The sequence below is a fragment of the Mytilus edulis genome, chromosome 5 (genome assembly GCF_963676685.1).
Source record: "Mytilus edulis chromosome 5, xbMytEdul2.2, whole genome shotgun sequence".
Lineage (NCBI taxonomy): Eukaryota > Metazoa > Mollusca > Bivalvia > Mytilida > Mytilidae > Mytilus > Mytilus edulis.
In genome coordinates this window covers 41,121,441-41,138,106 of record NC_092348.1, presented here as the reverse complement: position 1 = coordinate 41,138,106, position 16,666 = coordinate 41,121,441, and the positions used below count along the sequence as shown (strand labels likewise).

At 31.7% G+C, this 16,666-nt stretch overlaps 1 protein-coding gene across 2 annotated transcripts in view; it reads left to right on the top strand.

The window, feature by feature from the left end:
* Positions 1–16,666, top strand: part of LOC139523681 (rRNA 2'-O-methyltransferase fibrillarin-like) — a 33,521-nt gene extending 16,855 nt beyond the window's left edge. Inside the window, exons 8-11 of one of the 2 annotated variants that reach the window (XR_011664662.1) lie at positions 2,009–2,121; positions 13,747–13,980; positions 14,657–14,802; positions 15,569–16,666. Coding sequence is in view for 1 of the 2 variants with exons in the window: in XM_071317885.1 (XP_071173986.1) it covers positions 2,009–2,121; positions 14,657–14,802; positions 15,569–15,584 (275 nt within the window). In the remaining variant the exon portion in view is untranslated. The remainder of the gene's footprint in view (positions 1–2,008; positions 2,122–13,746; positions 13,981–14,656; positions 14,803–15,568) is intronic. The other variant, XM_071317885.1, reaches the window with a different exon arrangement.

The window sequence follows — 16,666 nt, the reverse complement described above, 5'->3', positions numbered from 1 at the left end:
ATCATGAGGAATTCAATTTGTAACATTTTTTTTAATGGTTATGCCAATAATTGACATTCCAGAATATCTTTTGCATTATAAGAGGTTCAGGCTCCTTCTGATTTCAAAATAATAATAATAAACTCATCATGGATACCAGAATTGAAATTTTGTAGGCCAGAAACGCTTTTCGTTTACAAAAGACTATTCAGTGACGCTAATGAAACAAAAAAGTAAAAGAAGGCCAAATAAAGTTGAAAACAGGACTATGGTCTAATGGGTGTTGGTTTTCTCTTCTGAATTGTTTTACACTGGTCATTATGGGGCCCTTTAAATTGTGGCTTCCTGTAGTTTAGGTAATATAACAAGTTTTCAAGATGAAATGGCATTGAAAAATCGAAACAAGATATTTGAGAGTTTCTATATTATTGTAAATTTTATAATCTATGCATGGATTTTGGTTCTGATTGAAGGTAGATTAATTGTTGTTTTGTTTTTTTCTTTTTTCAGATAGATAGTTGAAGATGTTGGAGACAGAAAACAAGAAACAAGAAACTTGTTTTGAATGTTTGAAATAAATTTTTTTGTTTAAACCTTAAAAAGTTATCATAAATGTAAGATTAACCAGCAGAAATAAAACGAGATATAGGGTAATATGTCTATCAGACAACAACCTCAAAGATGAAACCCAAATTGTTCTTTATAGAAGTTATGTAAACGATTGAAAATAAGATTCTCAATAAATGCGGCTGTATCAACCTCTCGTAGATTTGTTCCATATTTTGTCTTGGTTTTTCATACTATTATTTTAAGTGTAACTGTGTCACATGAATGAGGGATACATGTAATCATTTTGTACCCTTGCTTTGTCAGTATTAGTTATTGAGTGAGAAACTTTGTGGATGCTGATGGTTGTATGGTTGTCTCTTTATCAATCTCATCCCTGTGCATAAACAAACAGGTTGCTTACTTACTGATATAAAAATGTTTCATGTTGTGGAAATTTTGGATGACTCCTTCATCAATTGATCTATCTTTGGTCTTAATTTTATTTTTCTGGTTATTTTGACATTTGAATATCTTTTAATTTAGCCTTCCATAGTGTACCACCATGAACAAGCATAACTACTGGTATAGTTAAAAAAATATGTCTGCTGTCGGAAATTTAGGTGAATGGTTTTGGTATTAACCACTATTTAGATAATATCATATGTGAGAAATGTGGCAGTATAATTGTATAATTTACATTCAGATGGTTGTTTGGAGGCTTTTTATATCTTTTAAGGTCAATTCTGGCATGGTTCATTTTTCATATTTTTTGTGTCCACGTTACATGCAACATTTAAGTCACTATTTTATGACAGAAATGAGATAATTGCAAAAATATTAATACAATTTTTTGATGTGAAGGTAACACAATGAAAAAGAGCCTTTACATGTTCAGAAAGAAAATGATTCTTACTGTATTTATCTCTTAAACATTGCATGTAACATTGACAGAAAAGTAGAGGAAACTTGTTTTCACAAAATTTCTGAAAGAAATGAAATTATACATTTTAGAGTTTTGATGATAGACAATGTTTTGTGATCAATATATATGATGTTGAATGTTGAATAAGTTAAGGAATCATTAATCTCAATTTGGAAAAAGTGTCCATGTTACATGCTCCAAATTCATTATTTGCTTTGGTTCCAAACTGACGCAAGTTTAAAAATGATGTTTTTGGTTACAAATAGAAGGACACCATTTGTAGCAATAATTTGTAAAAAATTTAGAAGCTTATAATGATTTTTATTTTTTTCTTACAATGTCACACTAAAGTAGCATTAGCGAATTCCTGCCCATATTATATATAGACATGTTTTTCATAGACATATTTTACAGGAATGATTTATTAAAATACTCCTGGATGTTAAAACAAACAATAATCAATCAATCCATATGTTTATAATGTAGTAAAACCATAATACATGTAGATTAACATTATAGATATTGAGGATTTATCGTTGTATATAATTGTACTTGTAGGTATGGTAGATACAATATTTGCTGATGTAGCACAGCCTGATCAAGCCAGAATTGTTGCCATCAATGCCCATAATTTCCTCAAAAATACTGGTCACATTGTTATTTCAATCAAGGTATATTTTATTTACAAGAAAGTTTTCTTTATGGTAACACCTTTCAGAAGAAAGTCAATAATTGTACAAATCTCTACAAACAGAAACTTATTTTCTAGACCTTGAATATTAAAAAGTTTGTAAAAGTTTAGAATAAGTCTTTAGATAGTAATGTCACTAAGCTATACATTACAAATTTTTAAAAATTTGTTAGAAAAGTCAGTTGATTTCACTGGCAGACCTATTTGGAAAATCACCGTGATTTTTGTAAAAAAATCGGTGTTTTTTGGACAATCTGCGCGGAACGGATAATAAATAGAGGTTCATCGTAAATTTTCTGTTTTACAGAATATTTTGCGTTTCTCCGGAGATTTTCCGTGTCTCAGGGAATTATCCGTTTGTCCGATAAAACGGGTGTGTATTGAGTCATTGATAGAACCAGTGATGCGTGAGCGACGGTTATTAAAAGGTCGGTTGTATAATCCGTTATGCGTGAGCGACGTTCAATCATTAATTGATCGTTGTATAATCCGTTAAGTGTGAGGGACGGTTGTATTGAGGTACAGATTGTGATATATGTAGAAGTTTACAGAACTACTAGTATCATTAATCGATTGAGATATAAGGAATTTTCAAAAATTTATCACATAATGTTTCTGTAAATTTAGAGAGAAAAAGATTATATATTTCTCGGGGTGAAAGGTTTACTTTTATGATGGAAAAATACATGTGTATTTCTGAGGCCGCAGATCATTTAAACTTCATTGGCAAAACGGAATTTTTAAAACGGTCTTGATCACCTGCTGATCCATTAATCTTTCAGAATGAAATGCACATTTATACCTCTTGGGGTTGAAGGCATATATTAGCAAAATTAACAATATGCTACGATGAGATAATAACAGGTTGCGAATTTTAGTCCGAATGTGTATATATATGAGCATATGGACATACATTCATCTTTATAATTAATCAGTTCATCTGTCATTTGTTTTATTAAATTACTTTTCAGTTGTGGTATAAATACAATTTTATCATTGTGTAAGACGATTTCATCGTAAATACTTCAGAAATTATAATTGATTCAAGAACCGTTTATTGGAACAAAAATAAAATGAACGGCCTGGAGGAAGTTCTAACCTTAGTTGATATCAGGGGTTAATTGGTATAGCAGTATGTTACGTAATACAACGATCGTCGATGCATAATATGCATATGTATGTATATAGTATGCATGCAACTGGATTTCGACAACTCGTGGGTTGTCTTTTAGACAAAGAAGTTCCATTTTAAAGATATGAAAGTACGCCAATGCACGTCTTGTAAACTAATCTGTTACTTTTTGAAATATAAATAAGTTATATTTAAAAGATTGGATGGTTATTTCACACCTATCAAAGTTCTTCTGTCATCATTACTGTTTTTCAATTATTTGAGAGTTCGATCTTAAAACTAAGTTCGTCCTGACATTTATGGAATATTTGCCACTGGAAGTTAAACAACCAACAATCAATCATCTTATTACAAAATTTAAAATATGCCTGAGCGATAATATTCTTTTAAATTTTAATGTGAAAGACAGTTTCTCCATTTATAAGAAGGCACTTCCAGGTCTAATGTTAAGTGTATCTACATCCCGGGATTGAGATTTATTTACTATACTAGAAAAAAAAAAAAAAAGAGAAGAAATGATGATACATTTTTTTTTAATAACTAAATAATTAACGTTAAAAATATATGTAATTAACTTGATCTAAAACTTGACCTCGCTCATAATAGAGAATGTTAAAAATCAATTGTGTCGACTGCACGGGATTGTCCAACGGCGGGAAATACCCTGTAACTATAAACACAGGTGATGTTACTGACCGATTGTGGAATGTCAACTCGGGGTTAAAGTGATGTGTAATGATTGTGCGCTTGAAAGTTGAGGCTCTAGTAGGTTCATTTCAATTGATAATCGATAATCTAAAATCATTTTTTTTTTTCAAATCAACGATGAAGTTTTAGATATTATGGAAGGGATTTTTTTTAAGGACAACGGAGGTACCTTAAAAGTCTATAGGAAAATATACAAATAAAATAATATAAAACAATTTCGAAGGCCACAACTTGTAATCTTATAAATCAATGATAAAGCGACTTCATCAGTATTAACAGTTATAAGATTGCAATCAGATGACTTTTAATTTTGTTTGTGTTTCAGGAGTGGGAGTGTATAAGATTAACTTATATTACAATGTTTGTTTATATTGCTTGACCCTTATGGGTGTAATTTTGCAATAAAGATTAAAAATATATACTTTGGATGTTCCATTCTCAGCATTGTTTCTGGTCTGTCTGTTCGTTTGTTCGTTCGTCCGTCTGTCCCGCTTCAGGTTGAAGTTTTTGGTCGAGGTAGTGTTTGATGAAGTTGATATCCAATCAATTTTAAACTTAGTACACATGTTCACAATGATATGATCTTTCTAAATTTAATGCCAAATTAGAATTACCTCATTTCCTCAGTCCACTCAGGGACTTTCTATACTAAGTAAAGAAAGTCCCTGGTCTGTTAAACATAGAAAATGATAGTGCGGATTGGGCATCCGTGTATACTAGTGACACATTCTTTTTTTTTAATTTATTACACTTGTTCTCAGTGGCAGATCCAGATTTTTTTATGTATAAGGAGAGGGGAGAGTAACTGATAATGTCATGAGAGGACCAGCTCCAGTCATTCTTAAGTGATTCCCTATATAATCAATATTTATTTTTCAACAAAAGGGGGCGGACACCGTGTCATTCCCCTTTTATAGCCGACTGAGAAACTCAAAGGGCTGTTTAGGCAGTCAATGTCGTCAAAAACTTCTATGTGTTGTATAGCCAGTCATTGAGTCAGTGTCGTTAAAAACTTCCATGTATATCAATCAATCAAATCAAGACTATTAAAAACTCCCATTAACGCCATTCCCCACTAAATCCGGCTCTGGTTCTATTAATTTCATTACTTCTTCAACATACTAGTATCGGGAGCATGTGAGTATGGTAGCACTCCGTAGATAGGTCTGTAGTTTTGCATGTATGACACTAACAGTTGGCCTAACGTATTAGAAGGCCAGGGTTGGAAGGTTATTCAACATTCTGTGGCTCAATTGTAACTATATTTTCTGTGAAGTGCTACCTAAGCCGTGTCCTGGTGAACCCTACCCATTTTTTTTTAAAGGATTTTCCAATAGCACATCGAAACACTTCCAGCATTCTACATTTTTTTCACCAAAAAAATTGTACCTCAGCATAATACAGGTCATGAGGTACATTTGTTTGAGGAGGGGGTTTCAATTACTGTTTAATTTCCTGTTACTACGAATTTTCGGGATTTTTTTTCCATCAGATTTGCCCTCTTGTCTTTTCTTTTAACTCCGTGTAAACCCTCACACGCGATGTTTACAGAATTATTTGTTTGAAAAATTAAATTTGTTGTATTACCTCTTTTATCAAAATAATATTTAGTTAGCTTTATTAGCGCCTTTTCAAAGTCCAAGCATTGAACATTGCAAACACATATAGATATTTTCAAATGAATTAGAAAATATCTTCCCAAATCGACAGAACGAATAGAGAGATATTTGCCACTGGTCTTTACCCAGTTAACGATTCACTCTTAAATGCATTTCTCAAAAAACGATGGGAAACAGAAAAAAACCAGACTATATCTTTTGGATAAACAGCCAAGGACATTTCCAGACATGAATATAACTGCATGGACCATCGCTTACAAGTTTTGTGACAGAACAGGCTTACAACTTTACTATAGTACATGTACAGTGCTTAGAACTCTCATAATTTTACTCCAGTTTACATAGTGCATTATTTTATGTTTTATGATAACAGAACTGTGTTTTATCAAGGTTTATCATGACTCGTATGGTTTTATGATAACTGATTTCTGAGGAATATGTTTAATAGTGTAAACTTTATTTAAAGATACGTTTTTTTACAATTGGCGCTAAAGAAAAGCGCCATATGAATATTCATGAACCTACAACGATTGCTCAAAATCGTTATTTAAAAATCCTGTTTGTGAGATGCAGATTCATTTCAATACCGAAATTTCGTCTATATATTAAGTTTCACAAGTGTATAACACGGAGAAGCTATCAGAAGGTACATTACTCCCATTTTGTTTGGGTGTGAACCATCGATGTTTACAGCAATATCAAAGAATAAGATGATGATGGTAGAAAGAACTATGGGCGTCATGTGGCAAATATTACATGCATATCGGACCATGAGTTGTCAATCTGTATGAAAATATTTCCAATACAACCATATTATTGAGAAGGAATGTTTACATGCTCTCGTACTAGTATTACAGGGTTCTTGTGTCGTTCACCTTAGACACACATCTTTTTAACGATGTTTAAAAAAAAAAGACAGAACCAATTTAATGTCATATATCCCTATTTTGTAATATAACTATAACAAGAATACCCCTATTTAGCGGACAAGCAGTTTATTCTTTTTTCTGTTATTGAATATTGAATACCAAGAAGGAAAATAAATCCCGAAATTAATTTGAAACTTTGATACTCAATAGTTTTCCAGCAAAATATTCACATAAGTTAAATATCGACCTGTATTTAATTCAAATAAGTTTTCTTCTTCTTCTTCGTCCATCGACATCCCATGATAACATACTGTTGTCATACGAGGACTAGTTTATTTACAAAACTTTTAACCCAAATACTAAACAAAATGTATGTTTCTTTCTTATGTTCAATGTAAAAATGTATATAATTTTGAATTGCAACTATTTATTAGTTCCGTAACTTTCTATCAAGGCGTATAAAAGAATGGTCGATAAGTGCGTATATTTTTGTTAAATCAATATTTCTTGTACGTTTCAAACTGTCCTTCACTTTTGAGAACGAGTACTTACATTTCCCCAAATTTACTCTTGGAAAAAATGTGAAAAAAGATTTTTATTTTATCAAATCTTTTTTTTTGGAATTATTTAGATTTTTATAAATAATATTCTTTACAACAGAAATGTAATTTATAAACAAGCTTATGCGTTTAGTAATGACTAGTATATCTGACACGCAAGACAGAGATTTATACTATACACCTGATAGTTCAAAATGGAAAGTTTCAAGTTATCGGTCGTATACACTGATCAATACCCTTAGAAGTGAAGCGATGCATGAACTTGCAAGTCCGACAGGAAATCGCTTGAATACCTGAACGGGTCACCTCACAATACATTTGGGAGTAATACCTTTAGCCATGCTGGTGATCAGACAAGGGAAGGTACAAATTTATTTAAATAAGTTTATTACATAAAAGAATTATGAACAAATTAGATTTTCGAAAATAATTTTCACGGAACACTTATTTACGCCCATTTATGACTTTGAACTATGACTTTTTCACCAATTCCCATATAAACAGTTAAAAACGACAGACCTTGGTTACCAAGGTATAGCTGACTTATATTAACCCTTAAACCAAATTTCAGAAATCCTTGTATTGTAGTTCCTGAGAAAAATGTGACGAAAAATTTTCAACTTGGCTGTCATGTGTAAAATCAAACAAGTGTTCGGTAAACAGGAAGTTGTTGAGTGATGAATCTGAAAACGCATCAGCTGACTTATATTAACCCTTAAACCAAATTTCAGAAATCCTTGTATTGTAGTTCCTCAGAAAAATGTGACGAAAAATTTTCAACTTGGCTATCATGTGTAAAATCAAACAAGTGTTCGGTAAACAGGAAGTTGTTGAGTGATGAATCTGAAAACGCATCAAGTTCCAAGTATAGCTGACTCATATCAAGCCTGAAACCAAATTTCAGAAATCCTGGTAGTGTAATTCCTGACAAAAAATGTGACGAAAAATATTCATGGGACGGACGGACTGACTGACAGACTGACGGACGGATGGACTGACGGACTGACGGAAGGACAGACAGAGGTAAAACAGTATACCCCCTTTTTTTCAAAGCGGGGGTATAATTAAATATCTTGCAATGCAAAGCTAGTTGTGTGCGATGATGCGTAGCTGCATGGTAGATTACCACGTGAATTAGATCATTTTGATTATCTTTGAATTCACCACAGTCGCTTGAATTTTAGTGATATATGTATGAAAAACAAATTTAAAAAATACTGTTATATGTATAATATATATAACAGTATTTTTTTAATTTTTTTTCCATACATATATCTCTAAAATTCAAGCGACTGTGAATTCACTAACACGTGGCTGTTGACACATTACACACAATATACTTAAAATACCTGGGGCAATTTACACTTCTGGTTTATTGTCCCTTTAACCAGCCAGTGTATCTGTGTATGATGTATTTATCTACCGTGCAAGGGTTGTGTAGCCAGTCAAGGTCGTTAAATGTATCTCTAGCTCCATTGACAGACTCCAATAATATATTCGAAAGCGGATCCCGGATTTTGAAAAAAAAGAAGGTGGAAGGACGTAAAGACAACATTACAAATTGGACTAGTGTACATATGCAACATTCAATCTATTTCTTGTGTGACAGTTTACTGACTGTCAAACCCGTGTTCAATTTATTATTTTGATATGGTTCCATCATTCGAAAATAAGTTATTAAAATCTCAGTAGGCTAAAAAAAAAAAAACTACTGGATTTTACCCACAGAGTGCAACAAACACAGGTCACGGAAATGGTCTCTACTACTTCAAACTTTGGCAATCTAAAATGAAATCTAATCAGTCAATTTCACAGTATCACAATTTCATGTAACAGAAGAAGATGGTGCCTTGAAGATAGCTGAGTAAAATAAATATTTTTTTAAACAAGATATATGTAGGGAGCTCTATTTTTAATCAACCCGCGCATGAACAGATTCATTTTTTCTTGTATTTACTTCCTGAATGACACGACTCTAGAAATGTTTGCCACTGGACATCAATTTAAAAATTAAATAGAATCAGACAGTCATGCTCGAGCAAATAACATTGAGAACGGAACTTTATAGCAAGATATATACTATAGTGTATACAGATTGTATTTGAACACATACGAGGGTCTTGAATATTGTCTTATAGTTGTAAGTAATTTTTCTGTAGTCTTCATATTTTCCCCCATTATTCTATTTCTTTGTTTTCTTGGTGTCTATTTTATTTACTTTTTTGGCCCTTTGTTGTGCACTTTTTGTCCATATATATTCTCTCTTCTTATATATAAATCCTATTCAAACCCAAATAAACATACACAATCAAAATGTTCAACTCAAAACCCTAGTTGACTTGTCATTCATGGAGTTTTTCTCAACCGTTGAGAATATAACAAATGCTAAATGAGTCCGTTTAAAAAAAAGATGTGGTGTGATTGCCAATGAGAAAACTCTCGTTAAGAGACCATATGCCACAGAAATTAACAACTATACATGTAGGTCACCGTACGGCCTTCAGCAATGAGCACAGCCCATACTGCATAGCCGGCTATAAAAGGAGAAAAAGTCTAGGAGACCATTACTGATATTACATATATATATGATTAATGTATCACGTATACGTCTGATGCTTAATTGTTGGCTCTGCTGGAAGGCAAAATATTTAGCTCTTTACTGACTAGTATTTAACAACTGAAACTAGATAAGTTATGAAAATCAAGGAATCTATACATGCTATAACAGCAAATTTGAATGGAACCAAAACGCAAATTAGTAAAATAATAAGTATACAACTTGCATTCCAGCATTTTAATATTGGTAATTATTAATGATGTAATGCGTAAATAAGTTATCCTACACAGTGGAACAAATGGGAAGCCAAAGTACGTTAATGTCTGGATTAATCTTCTGCAAAAACAATGTCATTTTGTTTATTTTATCTGGTTAAATCTTCTGACATCAGACTCGGACTTCTTTAGAACTGAATTTTAAATGTGCGTATTGTTATGCGTTTACTTTTCTACATTGGCTAGAGGTATAGGGGGAGGGTTGAGATCTCATAAACATGTTTAACCCCGCCGCATTTTTCCGCCTGTCCCAAGTCAGGAGCCTCTGGCCTTTGTTAGTCTTGTATTATTTTAATTTTAGTCTCTTGTGTACAATTTGGAAATTAGTATGGCGTTCATTATCACTGAACTAGTATATATTTGTTTAGGGGCCAGCTGAAGGATGCCTTCGGGTGCGGGAGTTTCTCGCTACATTGAAGACCTGTTGGTCTATTGAAGACCTGTTTCTGCTGCTGTTTTTCTATGGTCGGGTTGCTATCTCTTTGACACATTCCCCATTTCCATTTTCAATTTTATATCAATAAACTGACTTAAATAAAATTTAAGCAAGTTAAACTGTAAGCTTGCCGCCGTTGATACCCCCGCCGAAATATTTCGGTTCACAGGAAGTTGTTGAGAAATGAATCTGAAAACGCACCACACGGTACAACTTACTAGCATAAACCCTGTAACCAAATTGATAGATACGAAAAAAATTTACTTAAATAAATGTTTAATTTACATGTAATGTATGACGTACTTAAAATCATCTTTGTGTAAAGAAACGTTTGAATTGGCTGATCTTTTTGTAAAGCATGCTATTTTGACGGTTACGGATTCAGACTCATTAAAGATGCATTTCTTTCTAACACAAACGATGCAAACGGCTAAGCTCGCACATGTTTTGATTATTTCTTTCAAACACATACGTTTGCAAAGTTAAAATAAACTTTTACAAACTATGCAAACGCTAAAAATGCGTCTGCAGTTTGTCGTTTGTTAGTACAAGCATTTGTTTCTAACTTCAACCTGATTAAACGAAGTATTTGTTTCTACGTTTGTAAAAAAGTCTTGATTACCAACAACATGTGCATGCATTATTGAAAATTCAAACAGGGTCATTAAAGATTTATCAAACGATGTATTTGTTTCTACTCGTGTATCGTTTAGAAAACAGTAACACACGCGACACAACGTTTACAAAATTCTTGTTAGAAAGAAATGCGGCCTAAGAAAAATCTTATTAGAATCACAAGAAGTTCTGATAGGTCGTAAAATATACTTCCCATCACTTTATTCTTTTCACATGTCAATTTAAAAAAAAAAAAATCGCAACGATGTCATAATTGAAAGCACGAGGAAGGCTGACCAAAATGTTCAACTTGCGGCTAGTGATTGACAGGTATGATTATATCTTGGGGCTCTTGTGGGGAGCGTGGTGTCGGACGGAAAAAAGATTTCCAGTATTCATATATATATAAATGTCGATCTGATGTGGAAAATTGTGAGTTTTTTTTTAATAGCACAAAGAAAAAGACGTTAGAAGAGTAACAATGTGTAACTATAAACGAATTACTCGTTTATAATCTACGAGACTGATCAGATCGAAGTTTGATAAAAAAAAAAAAAAAAAAAAAAAAAAAAAAAGCATTCAATATCAAACCTTCTTGGTTGGAGAAAACATATTCAATGTATACCTGCAAATATGTCTTAATAAATTATATTGTGTATTTAAATTATCTCCATTGAATACAATACAATTTATTAAATGTATCTATGATATCCTCCATAAATAAATATCTGTACAGGTAAAGTTAAATTCGGATCAACAGATTGATTTACGACCTTCCGCTTGTCCATGTTGTATTGCAAAAATATCACAGCAGGTGTTACTCACACTAGACAAGTGTAAAATCAGTATGACATTATGTCGGATTACGGCATCTGCAGTAATTAAGACTCTGTTTTTACAGGAACTGATTTATCTTATCATGACAATAAAGAAGATTTTTGTAAGGTGAACATATTTGTAGTATTGCAAAGTTACCACGTGCACTTTTCCTGTTCATTGGTCACATTTAAATAGATTATTCTTTATTGAACTAAATTCGATATTTAAATTGCAAGTAACTTAAATATCAAAACCACCGCTTTTTATTTCTCGACTGAAAAGGGTAATAAGACGGTTATTTTTATCTGACTGTAAACATTGTATATAATCACAACGATCTATTAATAACCGTTGCTCACAGATAACGGATTATACAACGATCTATTAATAACCGTCGCTCACGCATCACTGGTTCTATCACTGACTCAATACACACGCAGTTTAATCGGACAAACGGATAATTCCCTGAGACACGCGGATAATTCCCTGAGACACGGAAAATCTCCGGAGAACCGCAAAATATTCTGTAAAACAGAAAATTTACGATGAACCGCTATTTATTATCCATTCCGCGGAGATTTGCCAAAAATCGCGGTCATTTGCCAAATAGGTCTACCAGTGTTTACAGTTTATAAACTCTCCTGACATCGGAGCTGTGCATTTTTTGAAAGGGAAATTTTTACACATGAAGAGAAAATATCTCAATGATAATCTTAACTTCAAATAAAAAATTTAGTGTGTATATTTTCTTATATTGCATTAGGGGTCATCCATAATTGTCAACCATTTTCCAAAGTGTACAAAACGTACACTTTTTCAGACCCCCCACCCTCCCTCAAAAGTGCACATCAACCATTTTTAGATTTCAAGAGAAGAATCAGTCATTCTTAATAAAAAGAAGATCCTGTCTATTATATAATAGTTGAAAGTAGAAATTTGCATTGAATAAAAATTAAAACATATCTGACTGTTTTATTTGATGACATCTATCTTTGATGCTTGTGTTTTGTCAGAAAAAAAGAGTACAAAGATTCGTATTTCCCCTATCACACAATGGGAATTGTAACTCCAATAAAAAAGGGCACCTAGAGCATGCAAAAGATTAACAAATGGGCACATAAATTATGCTAAGAATTAAATAAAGGGAAATGCATGGTTATATTGCATTGGTAAAGTATGGACTGACAGTTGTTGATGGAATCAGAGCTCAAGACAGCAATCAATAAAAGGGTAATGTTTTAAAACATTTTGAGTTTTTAAATTTCCCGCCCATATTTCTATTCAAAACGTCCCTGTAAATATGCCATTCATTGCACTATTATCGTTTATGTATATATACTGTAACGTGTACATATATTGAATATTTTTTTAAATTAAAGTAAGGTTAAACACATATGGAGGCTTAAATACTAAGAAAAAAAGTTTACTTCCGGTTTACTGGTTTACTCTTTTGGAATGCATTACAAGGAAATAATCGGACCAGTTTAAAATCTTTTCACAAAATGGCGTCTTGTCAAAATCAAAACATTCAAAGAATTTAGTGTTTCCATCGATTTTGTTTATTAAACAGAGTAAAACGATAACGATCTATAATAAAGCAGGTGAAATTGACAATCGGGGGTACTGAGAAATGCTTGCAAACTTTTTGTTTAAATAATTTTACAAGGTCACATGGTTTGATCTTTTAATCGTTCAATCCCGATTGAGTAGAATTATGATATCGAAATAAATATCATTAAGTGAAAATAATAAAGAAGAAATAAGAAGAGAAACACACCCAAGCCAATTCTCGATTTCATAAATCGACTTTCCCTACGGAAACGATATAAATTCAAGAATTTAAAAAAAAAAAAGCGTACGGTAAAAATGTTGATTTTTTAACCCCCTCCCCCCAAGTGTACGTTTTGTACACTTTGGAAAATGGTTGACAATTATGGATGACCCCTTAGTGATTTATTGAAATTCATCGTTCATTTGTATATAAATTTGACCAAGTTTTTTTCATGTAATTTCAGCATCCAACTTATCAATATCGAAATGATGCAAAAAAATCAATGCCCCAAAACTATTATGTTAGGGCAGAAGTTGATTAAATAAAGCTGACGATTATTGATAAGCAACAAATGCAATGATATTTAATTATAAATACATAATGTATTCATATACATTGATAAACATGCATAAGTACAATAAGATTTGGGGAAAATGTGATAGTTTATTTTGCTGGAATCTGTGAGTGCCAAGTTAAGGTATGTTGTTTAAATATAGCACTTACTGTATTAATTAAATAAGACTAGAACTAAAATAAATGGCCTGGTTCCTAATCTGATGAAATCCTTTCATGTTGAAAGCTTTTTTTTTCTTTAAATTATAGCACCATCTATGGTTTATTATACATTTAAGGTCCAGGAGTCGGTTTCACAAAAAAACTTACGACTAAGAGATTTGTCTTAAATCATGAACAAATCAGTATACTTACGATCAATCTTAGTCTTTAAGTTTTTTTGTGAAATCCACTCCAGTTTCCTAAACATGACTTACACCCTATCTTACATGTATGAGGAAGCAGTAGTAAATAATCATTTTTTTTTTTTTTTTTATTAAATCCTTAAGTTAAGAGTGTGAAAAGGGATTGAAATGAAAAAAAAAGAGAAAAACAAGATTCAGTAAGAAAGAGGCATAATGAAACGGCATTGCTGTAATGTGTTGGATTTAGTAGATTATGGGAACACCATCAAAGTTGGCAGTATATTTGAGAGTTTATATGAACTGTTTCATTTGGCTAGATAATTTAACTGGAATGAAAATCAGTACGAATAAGCTATACTTAGGTTTAAAATCATATTTTAAAAAAGGGAGTAGAAGGCTACATTTAAGAAATATACAAGAAATTATGAACAAGCAACAATTGATTTTATTTTAAAGGCTAATTGTATCGACTCGACAGCTGAACCTGAAGCAGTATTTGCAGGAGAATTAAACAAGTTGAAGACAGAGAAGATCAAACCACAGGAACAGTTAACACTGGAGCCTTATGAGAGAGACCATGCGGTAGTAGTTGGAATATACAGGTAGGTTTTTATAAATTTTCTGAAGTGGTTGGAATTTAATGGGTTAGTAGTCCCCTTTCATCAAAGCAAAGGGAATTTATGAATTTGGTTTGTCTGTCTGTCTGGTAATCCGTCTTGTCATTTTGGCAAACCGATTTTCCACACTTTTTTTCCTTGTACTCGAAGAAATTGGTTTGATATTTTGTATATAGTAATAACATGCACAGTTACAGATTAAGTTTTTATTTTGTTCGGGTTGATGATTTTGTGCAGAATTATGGTCATCACTAAGAATTTTGCGTAAATAATCAGTTTTTCAAATTTTTTTTGGAAAATATTTTTAACTATGACAATTATTATAATTATTAAGTTCTAGAACATGAATTGTTAACTGCTTGGGTCTATGGATTGCAATGCAATACTCTCAGAATGCTTCTTTAACAATGTTCTGTAGTGGTTAGAACTAATATATTGGCAGGTGAATTTATATCACTGTTTTCTAGTGGTTGGAATTGACAGGTATCTTTAAAATGATGTTTTGTAGTAGTTGGAATTTTCTTGTTTATTTACAAGACACTGCAAAATATGCAATGTAATTGAATAATAGTGATACTAGAAATTTATTTTTGAAGATTTATAATACTTTATGGATGATAAATTTCTATTAGAAGAATGTTCAAAAATCTTATTTTATAAAGGAAAAATCACATTTGTCAGTTTAATATGTCATTGTATAATCAACCATAGCTTTAATTAATTAATAATGGAATTTTATTTATCTTTTTAGACCTCCAAAGAAATGATACTGATGACAACTGAAGATATACATAGATATATATTGACAATACAAGTCCTATTCTGGAGACCTTTATCAAGATCAATTGTGTTTTAGAAAGGAACTTTTAAAGACAGTACTATTGAAAGATCTTACTGTACGGACTATTAGATTTATGTGTATTGTATGAGAACATACATCAAAACACATAATAAAATTTAATTACATCATTTTATTTCCTATTATAGACTTGCATAGATTACTGCTTCATTAATTCATGATTAACATGACTGGCTTTTCTGATATATATTGTGTTTATAGTGATTTAACCATTACTTTAATTTGAGTGTTCAAAGATAGTTTTGATAAAATGAATCGACTAAATTAATCACAAAAAAAGGTGATTTACAAGACAGAGTGAGTGAGAGTCTTGATTTTCTTCTCAATTTTTTTATCATCAGAAACGACACATTTTTTGTGTCATTTTAGAAACTTTACTCTGTTCAATCACATACCACTCCATTGTTGAATATCATTCATTATTTTCTTCTCATTTCATTCAGTTTTTAAATGCATCAATCATTTTTTTTTAGTAAACATAATTTGTATCACACTATATATCATGATATATTGGAACAGCAATATGATAAAGAGTTTTGCGGGATTGAACATTTATCTTGTAAGATGGTGTAGGATTGTAATATTAAAGTAAGTTGACTTTGCTTCAGTGGTAGAAGTGATGGACTTACATTTGACACTTTAAAATAGAAATTGAGAGTTTTTTTTTAAAGACTTGATATTTCCATGCAAAGTTAACACTGACATTGTGTTATGCTTGTATTTACATATACCATATAGGAAAGTAAAAAAAAAAAACGTAAGGATCAGGATGAGTTCAAGAATTGGAAATTGTTTAAAAGTCATAATTGTAAAATTTGCAATGTGTACTAGGTATTTTAATACAGCAAACAAACTTGAATTAATCTTTAATGTTTTTATTGAGTGATTAAAAATTGTTAAGTTTATTATGAATCATGAAAAACCAGAATGTTTGATCATGTATCACGATAAAATTTAAAGAAAATTTGTGAATAAATTTTACCAATATGA